At 33.9% G+C, this 20,399-nt stretch overlaps 1 protein-coding gene across 1 annotated transcript in view; it reads right to left on the bottom strand.

Annotated features, from left to right (window-relative positions):
* LOC128224280 (uncharacterized) overlaps nt 1-20,399 on the bottom strand; it is a 76,578-nt gene that overhangs the window by 32,077 nt on the left and 24,102 nt on the right. The window contains exons 3-4 of the mRNA XM_052934088.1: nt 19,449-19,658; nt 18,021-18,124 (exon numbers count right to left, since the gene is read on the bottom strand). Of these exons, the coding sequence (XP_052790048.1) occupies nt 18,021-18,124; nt 19,449-19,658 (314 nt within the window). The remainder of the gene's footprint in view (nt 1-18,020; nt 18,125-19,448; nt 19,659-20,399) is intronic.

Genomic DNA, 20,399 nt, shown 5'->3' with positions numbered 1-20,399 from the left:
TCATGGCAGAAAATGCAAGTAAAAATTGATTCCTTTACTTATTGAAAAACATGAGTACCGTAAAGGTTATATTAATTGCACATGTCCTAATAGATGTGCAGAAGGTCAAAGTTTAAACATTATATATTTTACTATGATTGTGAATAAAGTTATGATTACTTATACATATAGTCACTCTCGTTGGCACAATGTTGCTCGAGAGTGTTGTCTTGCGTTGTGGGGCCAACTGTAGAACCCGGAGAAAACCCGGAGAAAACCCGGAGAAAACCCGGAGAAAACCCGGAGAAAACCCACTTGTCTGGCTTGGTGACCACAAACCAAACTCCCAGTGCCCAGGCCGGGAATCAAAAACAGGTCGCCTTGGTGAGAAGGGAGTGCGCTAACCAAGTTGTGCTTACCTGACAACCTAGCAGCAGGTCTTATTGTGGTATTATTGTCCTTATATATTTTATGCGACTTGAACAATGCTCAATTTTAATCTGAACTAAAATTGTTCATGACTGATAAGCCAATTAAGCATATATTAAAAAGTTTGCTAAATGTGGAAAATAGGTTCATATTGAGCGTGCAGGGTCCTAAAGAAGACAGGAGCCCGGTGCATCTAATAAAACATTTACGGTATTGAAGTTTCTAACGAGATTTGTCTTAATCAAGATTGGAGTTCCATTTCTTTCTTGAAACTTCCATTTATTGACTTCTTTGGTTACAGCAAACTCGACCAGACAGACACTAATAAATATATACCGAACATTTCTTTAAAGACCAATTTCTGACCTACTGTGGATAGGGGTAATGTCCTGCGAGAACAGACAGATGGCTGGCCGCCCGATTAAAGCGGCAACTTTATGCCCTCTCTTTAGGAAGCATTATAAAGAAGTAAACTAAAATCATCTGAAATAGGTCTTTCCAGCCCTAACCTGAGTAACCCTAGGTCTGTTAAAGTACAAAGCGTTTGCCCTTCATTGTCAGCCAATCAGGGGCCCTAGATTTTTAAAATGTTTCGTTCCTTATTTGTGAAAAATCGTTACTTATTTCTAAAGAGTACTCTTCAGGATTAGGTAAATTGTTATAACTGCGCGTGCACATATAGCCAGCCTACCATTTGCATATGTAAAGACGCAATTTCAGTGTCAACGCTGAATTAAGTGACGTCACAATATCTTGCATTGCTTGACAGGCGCACAGCTTAATTTTTAAGATGATGCAATTTGGGAAGGGCTAACACTAAGTGGGTTAGAATTTATGAAGTAACTAGAGATTACTTTTTTGAAAAAGCTATTGTGTGGTCGTATCTGAGAAAAAAAAAGATGGACATGAAATTTGTAATTATGGACAGGAGACAAACCAACAGTGAAGTTTGGTTTATTCACCTGTATTAAATAGTGAATATCTACTGCGACCTTGACCTTTGACCTATTGATCTCAAAATTTTTCATTATGTATATAATCTACTAGTCATGACCAACTAGCATACCAAGTATAAAGTTCCTGAGTGCAAGCGTTCTTTAGTTATTGAGCAGAAACGAAGTGTGACGGATGTACTGACGGACAGGGCAAAAACAATATGTCTCCCCATTAATTGGGGAGACATAATAAATTCAGTTGAAGCTTTAAGGAGACTTTTTTTTATAAACACAGAATCCTGTCCATGGCTATACTATGACATCTTATCAGTTCTTCCAATCAATCAAACTGGTATAAAATGTAACTAGATCAAAGCATTCTCCTGATATTGCACGGAAATATTTTTTTACATTAGAGGTCACAGCGACGTTGACCTTTGACCTTGTGACCCCCCAAAATATAGGAGTTTTCTAAACCTCATGATCAACCTCCCTACCAAGTTTGGTGAACCTAGGTCAAACCATTCTCAAGATATTGAGCGGAAATGTTTTTTACATTGGGGGTCGCCGCGACCTTGACCTTTGACCTAGTGACCCCAAAAACAATAGGGATCTTCTACACCTCATGACCAACCTCCCTACCAAGTTTGGTGAACCTAGGTCAAACCGTTCTCAAGATTTTGAGCAGAAATGTTTTTTATATTGGGGGTCGCCGCGACCTTGACCTTTGACCTAGTGACCCCAAAAACAATAGGGATCCTCTACACCTCATGACCAACCTCCCTACCAAGTTTGGTGAACCTAGGTCAAACCATTCTCAAGATATTGAGCGGAAATGTTTTTTACATTGGGGGTCGCCGCGACCTTGACCTTTGACCTAGTGACCCCAAAAACAATAGGGATCTTCTACACCTCATGACCAACCTCCCTACCAAGTTTGGTGAACCTAGGTCAAACCGTTCTCAAGATATTGAGCGGAAATGTTTTTTACATTGGGGGTCGCCGCGACCTTGACCTTTGACCTAGTGACCCCAAAAACAATAGGGATCTTCTACACCTCATGACCAACCTCCCTACCAAGTTTGGTGATCCTAGGTCATGCGGTTTTCCAGTTATCAATCGGAAACGAAGTGTGACGTACGGATGGACTGACGGACTACCGGACAGGGCAAAAACAATATGTCTCCCCCAGAGAGGGGGAGACATAATTACTTCGTTATTGAACTCTTAACCCTTTGCATGCTGGGTAAATTGTCGTCTGCTCAAAAATGACTTCTGGTTTATTCTAAATTTCTTTCAATTTACATAAAACTTTGGGGATATATTGACTGAGTGGCAAACAGCTTGGAACCTGACCAGGCGCCGAGTTACTCGGTGTCTCAGGTCTGGTTCCAAGCTGTTTGCAAAGCCTTTAAAATCGCCATCAGCAGCCTAAGGGTTAAACCTGATTAAACAATTCTGACCTAATTGTTTGTGCGGAGTAACCCTACCTATATACAAACACTTACGATTCAAACTTCAATGGTGTAGCATTCAAACACTTATGTTATACTTATGTTTACTATTTCATTGACAAACAATTAATCAAATTTATTAATTTGCTGGCACGGGCTCCATTTTAATTAGATATCTTTGTTGTAGACCTTAAGCTGCTTAAGAGTGCTCAGGTACACTGGAAATGATATAAGATTGCTGACAAAAAATCAGATTGTAGATTTACATATTTCCGTTCGAAAATTAATGTTTTATGGCTTAAACCGTTACTAATGGTTTAAGAAAAATGCTAAAAACATCATTTTTTTAGCTTATATATAAAAATCTGCGATCTAATTTTTGTCAGCAGTCTTATTAATTATTGGTAGTTTTAAATAGCTAGTGACGTGTTTGGGGATTTTCCATTAAAAAACGAGACAAGCACGCGTCAAACATGCGCTGTGAACTTTTAAGACGTTTTTGACCTCTAACTCTTTTAGTCGCGATTTTCCGAAAATCTTGAATAGTAACATCATCTTTTTTCATTATGTATATAATTATCGATGTTTATATTACACAAAAATGCATTTGTTGCGAAAAAATAAGCAACAGATATGTTAATAAATGACTGTAAATAAGCATGGCACATTTTGGAACAATCATGCTGGAATCGATAGAGGGGCATTTTGGAACAATCATGCGGTAATCGATAAAGGGACAATTTGGAACAATCATGCGGGTAAGGGTTAACTGCTTTCCATTGATTCCCTTAAAAACTTGGCTCGTTCCAAGACAAAAAATAAAAAAGTTGTCAAAACGTTCAATCTGTGAGAGTGCAGCTTTAAATGGGGGCGGGGGGTAACATTTGATTTTTGATTTTTCTAAGATGACAGTTTAACCATTGAATATGTGTTCACGCTCTTTCTAATTGCAATAATACACATGTTTCTAGACGAATTATGAACACCATCGAACAATTCTCCCTTTTTACATGTGAATGTTTACATCAACACTGGCTGGTATGAAAAAACCCATTTCCGTACTAAGTTCCGGACAGATATGCAAAAACAGACCCCAGTTCAACATTTTGATTTCAGTCAAATAAATTTAATGGGCGGCAAAAAAAAGAAGGGGCGGGCAGGGAAGAAAAATTTAGCAATTAATTTATAGTTGCCTAAAGGTACAGCAGAATCTATGCAATTAATATTCATATGATATTTTTAGTGAAATGCAGTTTAATTACACCAAAAACGAGGTCACATCTGGAAATTAATGATCATGATTGAAACAGGACCCCGATTCTGTACTTGATATTTGAACTGATGGAATGTACTTATTGCAAAATACCATCAACCACAAAGCTATTGTGAGAGCTCATTTTTGAACTTCTAGGACTTAAACAAACGTGTATAAAAATAAACTTGTCATGTCATCCCACCATCGGCATTTAAATGTTGCCTAGGGATGGGCTTTGAAATTTAAGATATTATTTGAAAAGATATTACATAATAATGATTACTTACATGTAAAATTAACAATAAAAATACTTTACAAATTCTTTATTTGAACTTATTAATAGTTAGATGACATAAAGTAAATGCTTAATGATTAAGAATGGGTGGAGTGAGAGTAGGAAATGAGCCATTCTTAATCATTTAGATATTACTTCAGGTCATCTGACTGACTAAGATTACAACCTCAATTGAGCCCTTCTTAATCATTACGAAACAACTTCATGTCATCTTACTGACTCAGAATACAATCTCATTGGCTGATACAAATGTCAACGAAAATCTGAAGCATAAAATGTGTATCGGAAGAGTGGCCTATATGCAATTGCATTGGCTAAAAATATAGGTTGCATTCTAAATTTAAATTCAAAATGACCTATATTTCATTGTTTCAAGTTTGCAATAAATATTTATATCGGTTAAATATTGACACATGCTTCCTCTACATAATTTAAACCCCTTCAAATGTAATTCAAATATAATGCAGTCATCAGCAAGCAATATCTCATGTTTATAATTGTAAATTGGCAGCCAATTATATAAAACATTGAAAAGTAGTCCATATAGATTAAATTTCATATAAGTTTGCACATGTTAAGGTTATGATTGGATAATACTACTTTTTTGATAAATATTGACCAATCAAAAAACAATTTGGCTAAAAAAAAGATAAATATTGACCAATCAATGAACAATTTGGCCAAAAAAAAATATATTGATAAATATTGACTAATCAATAAATAATTTGGATAAAAAATATTAATATTTACCAATCAATAAACAATTTGGCTAAAACAATAAATATTGACCATTCAATAAACAATTTGGCTAACAATAGGGGATAAATATTGACCAATCAATAAACAATGGCTGAATAAATTAAAATTGACCAATCAATAAATAATTTGGCTAACTTGACAAAACCAAAGAATAAACAAGTTTTATATACCTTAAATTAAGCACAAAAAATATTTTCAGCTTTGAAAACCGAACTTTATGTTTGAACTCTAGCTTTCTGATCAAAAAGAAAAACTCTCCCAAAATGCCAGCAACTGCAGAGCAAAAGATCTGTTTTTGAAATTCCGTGACTATTTTAGTATTTCAGCACTTATATCTATTTGCTGATAAGCCAAGCCTAATGTCAAAAACATGACATTTCTATCTATTTTAAGACTAAATCTATTTGTTTCTTTCCATAAATAGCTTTATAATTATTGCGATTACAACACCCAACCCAAAACGAAATTGTTCTGAATGTTTTTAAGCCAAATCTTTGCATTTTTCTATCTTTTTAATACTGTTAGTATAATCTTAAAGCTGCACTCTCACGGTTATACCGTTTTTACAACTTTTTTATTTTTTGCCTTGGAAAGAGCAAATTTTTGCGTAAATATCTGCAAACCAATAATAAAAGATGGCTGACAAAAAGATCAGATTGCAGATTTTCATATTTCCGTTCGAAAAATTAATAATTATAGCTAACGGTTTAAGGAAAATGCATAAAACATAATTTTTTGAACTTGAATATAAAAATATGCGATCTAATTTTTTGTCATCAGTATTATATAACTGGTGTCCATGTATTTTTACAAAAATTTGCTCGTTCCAAGACAAACAATAACTATATGCCGCCACTTTGTGGGGGCATAATCAAGTAATCAAAACATTCAATCTGTGAGAGTGCAGCTTTAAGACATTCCATGACAATATTATAATAATTATTACCACACAAGATGTTTATTACTGTTTAAAAGTATTAACTTCTTTCATATTGATGAATTAATTACGCGGTTATGGTAATATTTTGTAGAAATTTAAATCGATAAATGTAATAGTAACAGATTTCCAATTCAAGACACTTGACATGACTTTAAAAGGGTAAATTCTTTGTCAGATTTCAATGAAATAATTGCTCTCGTTTGTCTGAAATTGGGGCGAGAATTTTAATTTCAGTGAGATTTTTAATAAGAAATAGATTAAAAATTACGTTTTCTGACCCGATATTTTGTGAGGTTTTCAGAATGCTTCCGAAATTGAAGATGCTTATTAAAATTAATGCAGATTAAATATGTGTAAACAAACTAATCCGGGTCGTAAAAACTCTTGAAAACAAGTGCATTGATGAAATATAAATAAAAAAGTCCTATTCGTCACACTTAGCAGACCAAAGCAACAACAGCAATGCCATAATTCAATAAACAACGAAAGAGGCCATAGGTGATGATAACGCTGTTATTTGATAAACAACGAAAGAGGTCACGGGTGATGATGACGCTGCAATTTCATAAACAACAATAGAGGCCATTAGTGATGATGTCACGCTGTAATTTCATAAACAACGAAAGAGGTCATAGTTGATGATGTCACGCTGTAATTTCATAAACAACGAAAGAGGTCATAGGTGATGATGTTGCGCTGTAATTTCATAAACAACGGAAGAGTTCATAGGTGATGATGACGCTGTAATTTCATAAACAACGAAAGAGGTCATAGGTGATGATGTTGCGCTGTAATTTCATAAACAACGGAAGAGTTCATAGGTGATGATGTTGCGCTGTAATTTCATAAACAACGGAAGAGTTCATAGGTGATGATGACGCTGTAATTTCATAAACAAAGAAAGAGGTCATAGGTGATGTCACGCTGTAATTTCATAAACAATGAAAGAGGTCATAGGTGATGATGTCTAGCTGTAATTTCATAAACAATGAAAGAGGTCATAGGTGATGATGTCACGCTGTAATTTCATAAACAATGGAAGTGGTCATAGGTGATGATGTCACGCTGTAATTTCATAAACAATGAAAGAGGTCATAGGTGATGATGTCTAGCTGTAATTTCATAAACAATGAAAGAGGTCATAGGTGATGATGTCACGCTGTAATTTCATAAACAACGAAAGAGGTCATAGGGGATGATGTCACGCTGTAATTTCATAAACAACGAAAGAGGTCATAGGTCAGATGATGGCACGCTGTAATTTCATAAACAACAAGAGAGGCCATAGGTGATGATGACGCTGTAATTTCATAAACAACAAGAGAGGTCATAGGTGATGATGACGCTGTAATTTCATAAACAACAAGAGAGGCCATAGGTGATGATGACGCTGTTATTTGATAAACAACAAGAGAGGCCATAGGGGATGATGATGCTGTAATTCCCTAAACAAGAAAAGTGAAAAGGCACAAAACACACAAATAAACTGCGAGCGAGCGCAAGAATATCTTTGCTAATTTGGGCTTGTATATCCAAAAGTCTAATGTTCGAAGACTGTTGGAAACGCTTAGTGTTTGAAAATCAGAATTAAGTCCATAGGCTGTTAGTGTCAATTTTCATAATCTATGAGGTTTTTTTAATTCAGTCCATAAAAAGTTGGCGAGCAAGCCAAATATCAGCTATTTTTTCATTTCGACTAAAATATGACACAGCTCAAATATGACTTTGATTTTTTTTCCAATCAGATCATGTCACACTTGAAAATGTCACAGATAACAGTGTTAAAATAGTTTATTTTTTATTGGCCTTTGCAGTAAAAAACATGACAGCTTAAAATGTTATCTGCAATGATATGACAGTTCTCAACCAGATATCAGCATGCTAGATTTCTGACTTTATTTTTATTTTGACAGACATCGAAGAATAACAAACCAAAATTTTTAAAGGGACTAGACACCAGAATTTTGGTTCAAAAGTCGACAAATACTGTGAGCATTTTCTCAAAACATTAGCCTAGAATTGTCAATGCGAGTTTAAAGTATGAGGTTGAATTTGAATTGGAAAAGTGCGCAAAAACTGGGAAAGATGCAGATGTTGTAACCGATGTATTTATAAAATCCATAGTAAGTAATATTCAATACACAGGGATGATAACTGACTAAAAACTCCAATCCTGAAAAATTAGTTTAAATATGAGGGATTCAGGCCATAAAAAGCATTAAAGGGCTAAGACCCCTGTTGAAAGGTTTTCAAGGCCATTCATATCCATTTTAAGAGTATTTCTTTCTATTTTCAATGCAAGTGTCCATCAAAAACTAACTAAATACAACTGTATCACAGTCTGAAACTGAAAGCTTTCAATCCTGAACTTTATCATCCCTGAATACATTGTACACAACAAGATCAATTTTATGTAAGTTTTTTTTGTTTTTTTTCGATTTTTCTTGCAATTGTTAATCATCTGGTGTCTAGTCCCTTTAAAGTAGTACTTGCTAACAAAAACATCATACAAAAGCACTGCTATATATAGAATATCCAGAATTTGAGCAAGCCTTGAATGCATTTTACCAGGGCACTGCGACGGCTTGCCTGCTTTTGTGATATTATTTCTACCACTGTCTTGTATGCTTGCTTGGCAAATGACAAAATTCCGCAACAAAACAATTTTTTTCTTGGCAAATGACAAAATGCCCTCTATAGAAGCCCAAGAACAAACATTAACAACATGCATGACAGTTCTGGGTTAATAATCTGAATATTTAATCTATATTCAGCAGTATTCCATCATATATTCCTTGACACAAGTTTCTTTGGAATGCCGTATTTATAGCTTGGAATAATTATGTTTACTGGAACAATGTATTAAGCAAACAATACATTACAGTAATTAGGCAAAAGTAAAAAATAATTATTTGCCTTTCCTATACCCTCGTTTTGACGGGTGGGAAGGTAGGTAGATTTTCGGGGTAATTTATAATTTGTTTACACACCATTTCCATCATTAAGAAATGGAAAAAAAAAAAATTGACCACAGTATACCCAAAAAAATTGGGTCTCAGGCATTTTTTTTGTATAAGTCAGGTAAGGTAATTAATACAAACAGTTTTTTTTAATGTGGCCTTAAGCTTAATAAAATAAGAAGAAAGGTAGAAAATTAGTGCACTAAGGTCATACAATTAAGGTCATATAATTAAGGTCATATAATTAAGGTCATATAATTAAATATTAAAGTAAATGTTCAAGTGAAGGAATAAAAAAAGCGGATTTATTGAAGAGAAAATGTAAAATATGGTCGACTTATTAAATATTAAAATAAATGATCAAATCACAAATCATCCTAGAATAATTTCTGAAACAATAAACCATTCAGAGTTTAAAGAATAGTGTTATAATTGGAGAAAACGTAATTTATGGTCACGTTATTAAATATTAAAAACAATGTTCAATTATAATTTCCCTGGAATAATTTCTCAACCTCCCCCCCTTCCCCAACTCTTTGGGGTGTAAAAAATAGTGCTATAATAGGAGAAAATGTAATTTATGGTCAATTAATTATAGATGTTAAATCAAAGTTAAAAAACTTAATGAAACAAATTTCGAAAAAATTATAAAGCAAGCCTTTATAAAATTAAAATCTACATTTTTAGCAAATGAAATTGTAGATAGACAATCAATAAGTACCAGGCTTAATCATTAAGAATTTCAACTTTTGCGGGTATTTAAAGGTCTGCCTACTGCCAGTACTCAATCTTTGCGTCAGATTTTGCGTTTGCAATGTGTCAGCCAATGAAGTTGTATTCTAAGTCAGTTAGGTGACCTGAATTTAAATCTTTATGATTAAGAAGGGCTCATTTGCTACACCCACTCTGCACATTCTTAATCATTAAGATTTTAATTCATGCCATCATGCCAATGCATAAGTATTCATGTCTAAGTCAGTAAGATGACCAGAATTTATTCTTTAATTAAAATTAAGAAGGGCTTGTTCGCTATGCTCACTCGGCACCTTCTTAATCATTAAGATTTTAATTCATGCCATCATGCCAATGAAGTTGTATGCTCAGTCAGTTAGAAGCCCTGAATCGCTACGCCCCTCCGCACCTTCTTAATCATTAAGATTTTAATTCATGCCATCATGCCAATGAAGTATGCTCAGTCAGTTAGAAGCCCTGAATCGCTACGCTCCTCCGCACCATCTTAATCATTGAGATTTTAATTCATTCCTCTAACTATTGCTTTATCATTTTTCGGTTCAAACCTTATTAGTAAGACAAGATCTCATATTACAATAGTGTAATATTATAAATAACGGGGTAAGTCGATGTGACCCAATATGGGATATACAGGGCTAAGGAACCCATATTGGGCGAGAGCAAAGCTCGAACCGGAAAATGGTTTCCTGGGCTCTGTAATGGCACTATACTGCTTTAATTGCTAAATGTTTAAAGGTTAATGCTCCTAAAAAAATTAAAAAAATAATTAAAAAGTTGAAGGGGAAAAATATACTTTTTCAGGAGGGGAATGGGGCCAAAGTTTGGCCCAATAAACAGCAGAAAAAATACACTGACTTCCTACGTGTTATTTATGCAGTTGTCTGAGAGAAAAAAACTATACTATAGTCCGAGGTTAAAAGCTCTCCATCCATTTTTTAAGGATTAATTCTGAACTTATAGAATCGCTGTAAATATCTTTGACATTTTGAATTGAGACATAAATAAAACAGACAGTGCCATGTATAGGTTGTGATTTTTAAATATTTTTCATACCCACAGCTAACCTTTAGAGATTTTGCACTTACAAACAAACAACAGTTATACTTTTAAAGCTGCACTCTCACAGATTTACCGTTTTGACAAAAAAAATAAAAAAATTTGCTTGGAATGAGCAATTTTTTTTATATAAATATCTGCAAGCAGTTCGCAGATTTTCATATTTCCATTTGAAAATTAATATTTTATGGCTAAAACCGTTACTAATAGTTTAAGAAAAATGCATAAAACATCATTTTTCTTTTTACTTATGTATGCATGGAAATCTGAGATTTGATTTTTTGTCAGCAGTCTTATATCACTGTTTTCCATGCATTTTCGCATAAAATGACTCGTTCCAAGACAAAAATAAAAAAATTGTCAATATGTTCAATCTTTGAGAGTGCAGCTTTAAGAACTCCATTCTTGAAAATTAGGATTTTTAATGGTTATAGATATGTCCTAGCTGACCTGAAATAAACCTTACACCCCAAAAGCATTGGGAATTCTTTGCCGCTTGTCAAAATCTTCCAATACAAAAGATATTTGCATTTTACAAACAATTCTTACATAATAACCACCATTTTGGAATTTTTTAATTCCACCATTTTTTTTGAAAATGGATCAGTACCATATATTATCATTGCGACCAGAAAAAAAACCTTACATTTGCAGAGAGCATTCTTGGGAACTATGCAGGGCATGTCGAAAAATCTGCACGCAATAGACATTTGCATTTACGAAACAATTTCTTTACAACCCCCGACGCAATAAACATAGTTTCTAACAACAGATACATGGCACACACAACAAAAAATAACAAGAGTATGTCAGATCCAATAACAGCGGACACTGAATAGTCTTCATTTTTATTGCACAGCTAATGTATTTGCGTAAATCGGTACATTTTTCTCTTCTGCAAAACTTGATATATATCCTTATGTTATTGATATTTCCATTGTCATATAAATCTTCTTTTTTCAAGCTGAATATGTTTTCTGAAATGTTTGCAATATGTTTTCTGAAAGGTTCGCAAGAAATATGATATTATTTTTCAATCTACGTGACTTGGTAAAAGGGCATATATATAATGTGTAGTGATATATTTCAGGACGACATTTAACAAATATGCTCATGTCAACTAAGGACTAAAAAAATAAATAATTTGGTTTGGGTAAGGCGCCAACCCAGCCGTTTTAAAAATCAGATGTTAAAAAACAAACAAAAAACAACAACATTCTTTATTTTTTTTATTTTTTTAGTGTGTGTTTTAATATGTTAGTTAAAACTTAAAAGCTTTATACTGAAGATAACTTAAACATCATTCTCCAATGATGAAAATAACGGTCTTACATAAAACCTAATTCAAAAATGTTAAAAAATAAAAAAAACTACCTATACCACCAGTCCTGTTTTTGAAAAAGATTTGTTTTTGGCCTTATCTTCTTTGCTGGTGATGCACGCTTTATAAAACGTAATTTGTAATGACTACTTTCGTAACATGAGTATATTTGGTAAATATTACCCTGAAAATATATTAGTCTTTTCCTCAACAATGATGAACTCTTTATAAAACGTAATTTACAATGTCCTTCAGTAACATCCGAGGCATATTTGTTAAATGTTAACCTGAAAATAAATTGGACGTCTCTTCAGCAATAATGCAAGCTTTATATAACGTAATTTATAATGACTTTTAGTAACACAAGAGTATTTGTTAAATGCTGAACATATTTGTCAAATGCTATCATGGAAATTTATTGGTCATCTTTACTTTTAGGCCAAAAAAAAAATGGTTTGGTTAGGGTTACATCCTTTTCAAAAACAGAAAGAGTACCAGGGGTAAGTAGGTTTTTATTATTATTGGGCTTTATTTATACGTTACAGGGTTAGTAGGTGACCCGATATGGGATATACGGGGCAAAGGAAACCAAACCCGAACATGGTTTCCTGCGCCCCATATAGGGTCACCTACTAACCCCTAACGTATATATCATGTCAACAACCTGTTTACATGTTACATTTATTCATTGGAATCAGAAAACAGACGCCATTTTGGTACGATATAAATTTGCTGACCCAATATGGAAAAATATGGGGTCACCATGTGACCAGTCCTGGACCAATGGCATTGTGTCATTTATGTTGGATGCCTGATATAAGAACTTATTTGTTTACACACATTTAATAAAACATATTTCTTATTTTTTCTCTTTTACTGAATATAAAAACGGCAGGGTCGGCATTTTTTTCCTAGGTTACTAAGGGTCGGGTAACCCGAACCAAACGTTTTTTTAAAGCCAAAAAACAATCTATTTCCCAGGCAAGAATTTGATCAAACATGATAACAGTATAAAAAGGCATATCACAAACTGTTTTGCACTCATCAATCATAAAGGAATTCTCAGTAAAGCAAATTAGCACCAGATGATAGAAAGTGTCTCGTTTGTAGTTTGTTTTCGTATTTCTTGATGAACAAATTGTAATAAATATTTATTGCTTTGTTCATAAACTATTTTCAGAACGTCATTTAACAACTGTGACATAGTGTCATTTTAGCACTTAGTTGACTATATTGTTCTAAAGACTAAAAAAAATACATTTGGTTCGGGTGACCTGACCCTACCTACGAAATAAGGCACCAACCCTACTGTTTTTATAATCAGTTGGTAAAAAAACAACAGCATATTTTTTTTATATATTTTTTTGTAAGTGTGTGTTTTAATATTAAGTTTAAAAACTTTAAAGCTTTATACAGAATATTACTTTAACCCCATTCTCCAATGATGACAATAAAGTTCTAATATAAAGCCTTATAAAAAAATAAAAGCCTACCTATAACCTACATGTTTTCGAAAAGGATGTAATCCTACCCAAACCAATTTATTTGTTTTGCCTAGGAAGGATTTTTTATTTTTTTATTAGGCTTAAAGTAATCTTCTGTATGAAGTGTAAAAGGTTTTAAACTAAATATTAAAACAAACTTAATTTAATTTTTTTAATTTTTATTTCTTTTTAACCAACTGAGTATATAAGCGGCATACAAATTATGACAAAAATCGATAAAAAATCGGCTAATAGTAACTTATTATTGAATAAAATTATACCAATAGATAAACAGTTTGGCAAGTTTAATTATTCATTAAAAATACACGAATCAATAAACCTTTTGATTACCTAATTATTGACCAAAATCGATCAACATTTCGCCAATAGTAACTTAATATTGAATAAAATTTATTGACCAATCAAAAAACTTTTGGCTAACTTGTAACATATTTTGCAACCAATAAAAATAACAGAAATTAAAAAAAGTTGATCAAAATCTCAGGACTTTTAACCTTGAAAATTACTGTGTACAAGATTATATGATATATCAGAAACAACAATTAAGAGAGTACGTGAATAAACAATACCGTATCAATCAAAACAATGCTTACCAGGCGAGAAAAACTCTCATTTCAAGCATTATATTATACCGTAAATACCAACTGTTACCTATTTTATATTCAGATATATATTACCCTACTTATTTTATATTCTATATAATTCATAGAAAACAACAGCGGGGCAACTTAATTCGAGCAGTTTCCCTCTGCACTGTTGCCGGCTGACGTCATTTGCAGAAGGATATCGACTTAATTCCTCAAGTTAGTCAGAATTATATAATAAGCAGTAAATCAACATGAAAAAATAAAAAATAATTAATTTTTTTACATAATTATGACAATGAGGAAAACATATGTACCAAGTTATATAAAGTAATCCATCAATGCATAAGTAAGTAATAGCGCGGACACGAGCATGTGTACTCTGACCTTTAAATGTCTCGTGTGACCTTGACCTTTGAGGTATTGACCTGGGTCAAGGTCACTGCACATCGTCTCAATGAGGACAACATTTGTACCAAGTTATATGGTAATCCATCAATGCATAAGAAAGTTATACCCCGTTCACAAAATGTAAATGACCCACAGACTGATGGACGGACAAATGCATTCCTACAATCCCTTCCCCACTCCATGGTGGGGGATTAACAAAAACTCAATTATTATTTTTCGAAGTTGTACAAAATTACAGAGAAAAAATATAACTAAAAACTTTTGGTTCAGGTTACCCAATGTCAACCCCACTGTTTTTTTTAGGCTGTTGGTATTTTCTTTAATTTTGTTTTAATGTTTTTGTTCTTTATAGTGTGTGTTTAATATATATGTAGTTTAAAACCTTTTAAGATTTATACAGAAGATACCTTTAATGCCATTCCCCAATGATGACATTAATATTCTTACATAAAGCCTATTTTTTATTTTTTTATTTTTAAATCTTACAAATTCAACCTGTTTTTGATAAGGATGTAACCCTATAATTTTTTTTAGGCCAAGGGTTTCATATGACAAGTTAACTTGACATTCAAATGCCATTAAATTCATGTGAAATGCGTCATTATATAATGATTTTGAGTGGGGACCTTTTCCTAAATATACCTGGTAAAATCCTTTCTTCATACAGATTTAAAACCCAGAATTTGGGCAAGCCCAGAAAGTGATTTACAAGCCCAGGGCTTGTGGGCTTGTTCAAATTTCCACCACAGTTATTATACATGTACATAAGAGATATATATTTCAGTTATTCTCTGCACAAGGTTCTGCTGATGTTGTTATTGCTGCTGGCTCCAACAACGTTACAACTAACGCCAAAAGTCGGGGCTTTTTCACCCAAAATTGTGAAGAGACCTAGCCATTTCAATTTGGGAATTTTAAATGCATGAAATACTGCAAATTGTGAAATTTAAATGCGTAAACATCTCAAAAATGGGAAATTCCACAAATGAGGATTGAAGACACCTTTTACACGGGTATCTATATGAAACTTGGAACATGTAACTCAATTTCTAGCTGAAAAAGAATAATTTGCTCAAACAGGATCATTTTTATTTGAAATTTTTAAAGTTAGATCTTTCTTTTTGGGAAAAATATCTGGGAATTGTGAAAAAAATGTCTGGAAATTGGGAAAAACTACCATTTTTTTCCAATTGTGAAGTAGCCTTATTTCGGCCCCTAGCAAAGAAGGTAAAAAAGCCCTGAAAGTAATACCAATATGTCTCCTGATAAGCCCCGGGACCCAATTAACAATATTAAGAGCTAAACGAAATATAATATATATATATATATATATATATATTCCCTATTTATGTGGTTCATAATGAGAACTTTTTTTTTCCATTTCTGGATTTGTTGCGCCATAAATATTTTATTTGCCAAATCATATCACACATTAATTATTGCACAAGTATGTATGAACACGTTCAAAACATTCGCAGCGAAAATAAATATTAATGAACAAAGCACATCATAAAAACAGAACTGAAATAGCTAACAGCAGGGCATAAGTTTAGGATGGAAATTCTTTGGTACAGGTTAAAAATAATTCTTTGATGTTTGTGAAAAAAAATTGCAGATTGATTGGAATACCATGCCTGAAGTGATTCTCTAGAGGGGAGAAAAAACCTCTACAAAGTGCAGGGAGAATATAAATAGCGCTATTATGTAGTTCTCGGAAAATGTGAAAATGTGGAAAAAATAGAATCACTTCGCAGAAAAATCACTTCGCAGAAAACTGTATAACTTTAACATATAAATTATTTTCATAAAATTTGTTATCATTTTTCTCGACAAATGTGTGTGATTTTATAGACGAAAGAATTGGACAGAAAAATTTAATATTTGAGCTGTAATAGTTTAAAGCTGCTCTCTCACAGATTGAACCTTTTGAGAACTTTTTTATTTTTTGTCTTGGAACGAGCCAATTGATGCCAAAATGCATGGAAACCAGTAAAATAAGACTGCAACAAAAAATCAGATCGCAGATTTTCATATTTATGTTCAAAATTGATGTTTTATGCATTTTCCTAAACTGCTAGTATTGCTAGTAAAACATTAATTTTGAATGGAAATATGAAAATCTGCGATCTGATCTTTTGTCAGAAGTCTTATATCACTGGTAGGCTAATATCTACACAAAAATTGGCTCATTCCAAGACAAAAAATAAAAAAAGTTGTCAAAACGGCAAATCTTTGGGAGTGCAGCTTTAAGGTCCATATTCGCAAACTCTAAGGCCTAAGTTACATACTCAGGCTAAGAAAACTGAATTCTTAAATGTTTCAAAATACATAAAATGTAACAAATTCTGACGAAAGCTGTGTGCAAGATTGTAGAACAGATTATCTCGAACAGATTCAGCAATGTCTACCCTCTTTGCACTCGTGATTCTTTTTTTACAACAAATTTAAGATATTGCTTGTCTAAATCATAGACTTAAGGCGTTAGTAAATACGGGCCCAGCATTTCATGCCTCAAGATTAATCAAAACTAAGAAAACCTATTTTAAAATGTAGCCACGAGTATACCAGAGCGATCGGCAACGATTAAAGGTCGTTCTTTTATCTCAGCCAAACAAGGGAGATAACTCAACAATAAATAAACCCAGAGTTCTGTGCCTTGCTATTCATGTGCTTATTATCGATTGTCGGCTGTTCTTCAATGTCAGCCAAACAAGGGAGATAACTCAACAATAAGTAAAAACAGAGTTATTGGCCTTGCTATTCATGTGTTTATTATTATATCTGGAAACATGTGTACAAAGTTTCATTAGAATATCTTAAAACTGTTTTTGAGTTACGGCCACAGATTAAGACAGGGATGTGATTGACCTGGCAGCTGGAGGGCTGAAACATTTTCGGCCATGGGTTTATGGGGTGCTCTTGGGGTCAAAAGCGCACTGCTGTAGAAGATTAAATGGCTTTTTAGAAGCTCTTTTGAGGGCTCTCCTGACTTTAAAATTGAAGCAAACTTGAATATAAACTGAAAGCAACCAAATAAAAAAAATTCAGGTAAAAAAAATAATATATATATTTTTTTTTTAGGGGGGGGGGGGGGGGGGGTCTCTGGGGCCATTAGATCCGCGGAATTCCGCAGACTATGACAACACATTTAATGCTATCACTACTTCAGACTTTTTTTTATCAAAATAACAGGAAAAGCTTTAAAATAAATAAACAGCTAGACCTCACCACAAACGTTTGGTTTTAAGATGGACAGAAAGATACAAAATTTGAGCTCGTAGTTTTTTTGTTTTTTTATTGAACATGCCCCCTTAAAATTCATCAGGAAAAAACATAATACTTTTATAGTACATTTTAAATCTTAGAAAAGCTAAAAGTTCTTACCACAAAGGTGTGTTTTCGAAGATGCTCCGGCTGTCGGAGTATTCTGACATGCCAGTAGACTTTCACATCGGAAACCAGAACAATCACCATTGGAAACTCAAAATCTGAAGAAGTGAAGAGCAAAACATTCATTTCTGTGAAAATCTTGGGAAGAGTGCATATTTTATCAATTTTATCAATTCCAGTAAAGATTATTATCACGCAACATTCTTATGGAGGGTGTAACTTCCCCCATGCCCCCCACAACCCCGGCGTATTGAATATTGCTACTCCATTTACTAATGAAATCTATTGTAAATAAAAATTTACAATTTTGAGTCTGTGTATAATGAATGACGAATTTTTGGGGGCATTTGCACAGCACATACCAGTCTCTCTTGATTCCTGAGTTCTCCTTAAAAATCTCCTAAATATTTGTACAAAAAGAGGGGTTTCTAGCCCTTTATTTAGAGGTTTACATTGTCACAGAGGTACATTTCAAGTTGCACACTCACAGAATGACAGTTTTGACAATTATTTTTACTTGGAATGCGTCAATTTTTGCTTAAATGTCTGGAAAGCAGTGATATACTGCTGACAAAAGATCGGATATCAGGTTTTCATATTTAAGTTCAAAAACTGATATTTTATAGCTTTAAGAATAAAGAAAATGATAGGTTCGGCAGTTTTTCATACATCTGAGATCTGTTCTATTGCAAAGTATCTTAAATGACTGAATTGAAGGCATTGATACCAATATCAGCTGATTATGAGACAAAAACTAAAACAAAATTGTCAAAACTTTCAATCTGTTAGAGAGCAGCTTTAAGGCCAATCCAATATGCACTAAGTTTCATCTCTTAACAAGAACCTAATATCCAATAAAACACCTCTTTTATTATTTAATTCCAGAGACTGGACCCCCTCCCCCAACCCCCACCCCTTTGGATAATGCAGTTTTCAGGGGCAGTTTTCAGGGCCAATTAAGGAGTACTCAGATCTCAAAGACAGTAAAAGCTCCAGATTTGGCACCATTTAGACACAGACTCTCAAAACTCTCTTAAAATTGTTTACTAATGATTTGCTATGTAGGATTCAGGTAAAATATGAAGAAAAATTCGAAAACACAAGGAGGGACAGGGCCTGGTGGAGAGGCCTGAGGGCAGGGAAAGGGCCTGGGGGAGAGGCACGAGGGCAGGGGAAGGGCCTGGGGGTGAGGCCTGAGGGCAGGGAAAGGGCCTGGGGGAGAGGCCTGAGGGCAGGGGAAGGGCCTGGGGGTGAGGCCTGAGGGCAGGGAAAGGGCCTGGGGGAGAGGCCTGAGGGCAGGGGAAGGGCCTGGGGGAGAGGTATGGGGTGGTGTCTGAGCCAAAGCCTTAAACCTGCATCCATAGTAATAGATCTTATGCTAAACTTTAAGGATTATGTATTTAATAAGCATATCATAATTACCGGATTTTGTCATATCCTCGATAGTTAGTTCCAAATTTTCTTTCGCCTCGCCATGATAACGGATGACATGAACTTCCGTTCGTGTTTCGGTTGCCGAGTTGTTTGCGGTACATCCTGTTGCCGCAACTGGTCGTTCTAAATGTGCGGAGATGAGGGGTGTGTCTAGAGCTGAGCCAATAGTGCACGGAACTTCTGCTTGCTGCCAGTGGCCTAAAATAGTACAGAAAACATAGCTATTATTTTAAGAAAGAATATATATCTCTGAGATTGATGTTCGTTAATACATACCAAAATTGTCCTAATTAGTGTAATGGATTAAGTTTACCAGCGTGACTGCCCCCAAGGAAAAGACGACTAATTTTCACAATTCGGCCAATAAATGTTCAATTTTATCTGAGGGGAATTTATATTTTCAGGGAAAATACAAAGCTTACTTTCTAAGGGGAATGGGCCGTTAAACTACCTCTTCTATATAAGGTAAAAAAAAATCAGACCTGTCTCCATTGATAACAATAAAGTAATAAAAAATATATAAGGTTAAATCAACTATCAAGGCCTCAAGGTATTTGTGTCAGTGATGAGTGAAATACAGCTTGTCCAGGAGACTTTTCCTCATTCCGTCTAACAACAGGGATATTTGCCTTTAAAGGGACACAACACCAGATGGTCGAAAAATTGGAAAAAACAGTATTTCCTCAAAACAAACCTGGAATTGTTAATGCAACAAGAAGGAGGCCTATAATACGTTATTTTACATGGTTAATATAATAAACAATCATGTTGCTATTGCATCTGTGAATCCCTGTTTAATATAGCCTATAATGGTTTCCTATTTTAAATCATACATCTTAATGAGTACAAATAAATATTCTGACACTATTTTTAAACATACTGGGTTTACGTGGTAGACAATCCTAGTAAATTTCAAATTGAAAAAATGAGCATAAACTG

This window comes from Mya arenaria, chromosome 17, assembly GCF_026914265.1.
Source record: "Mya arenaria isolate MELC-2E11 chromosome 17, ASM2691426v1".
NCBI classification, from domain to species: Eukaryota; Metazoa; Mollusca; class Bivalvia; order Myida; family Myidae; genus Mya; species Mya arenaria.
Note: the sequence above shows the minus strand (reverse complement) of the source record. Positions and strands in the feature narration are given on the sequence as shown.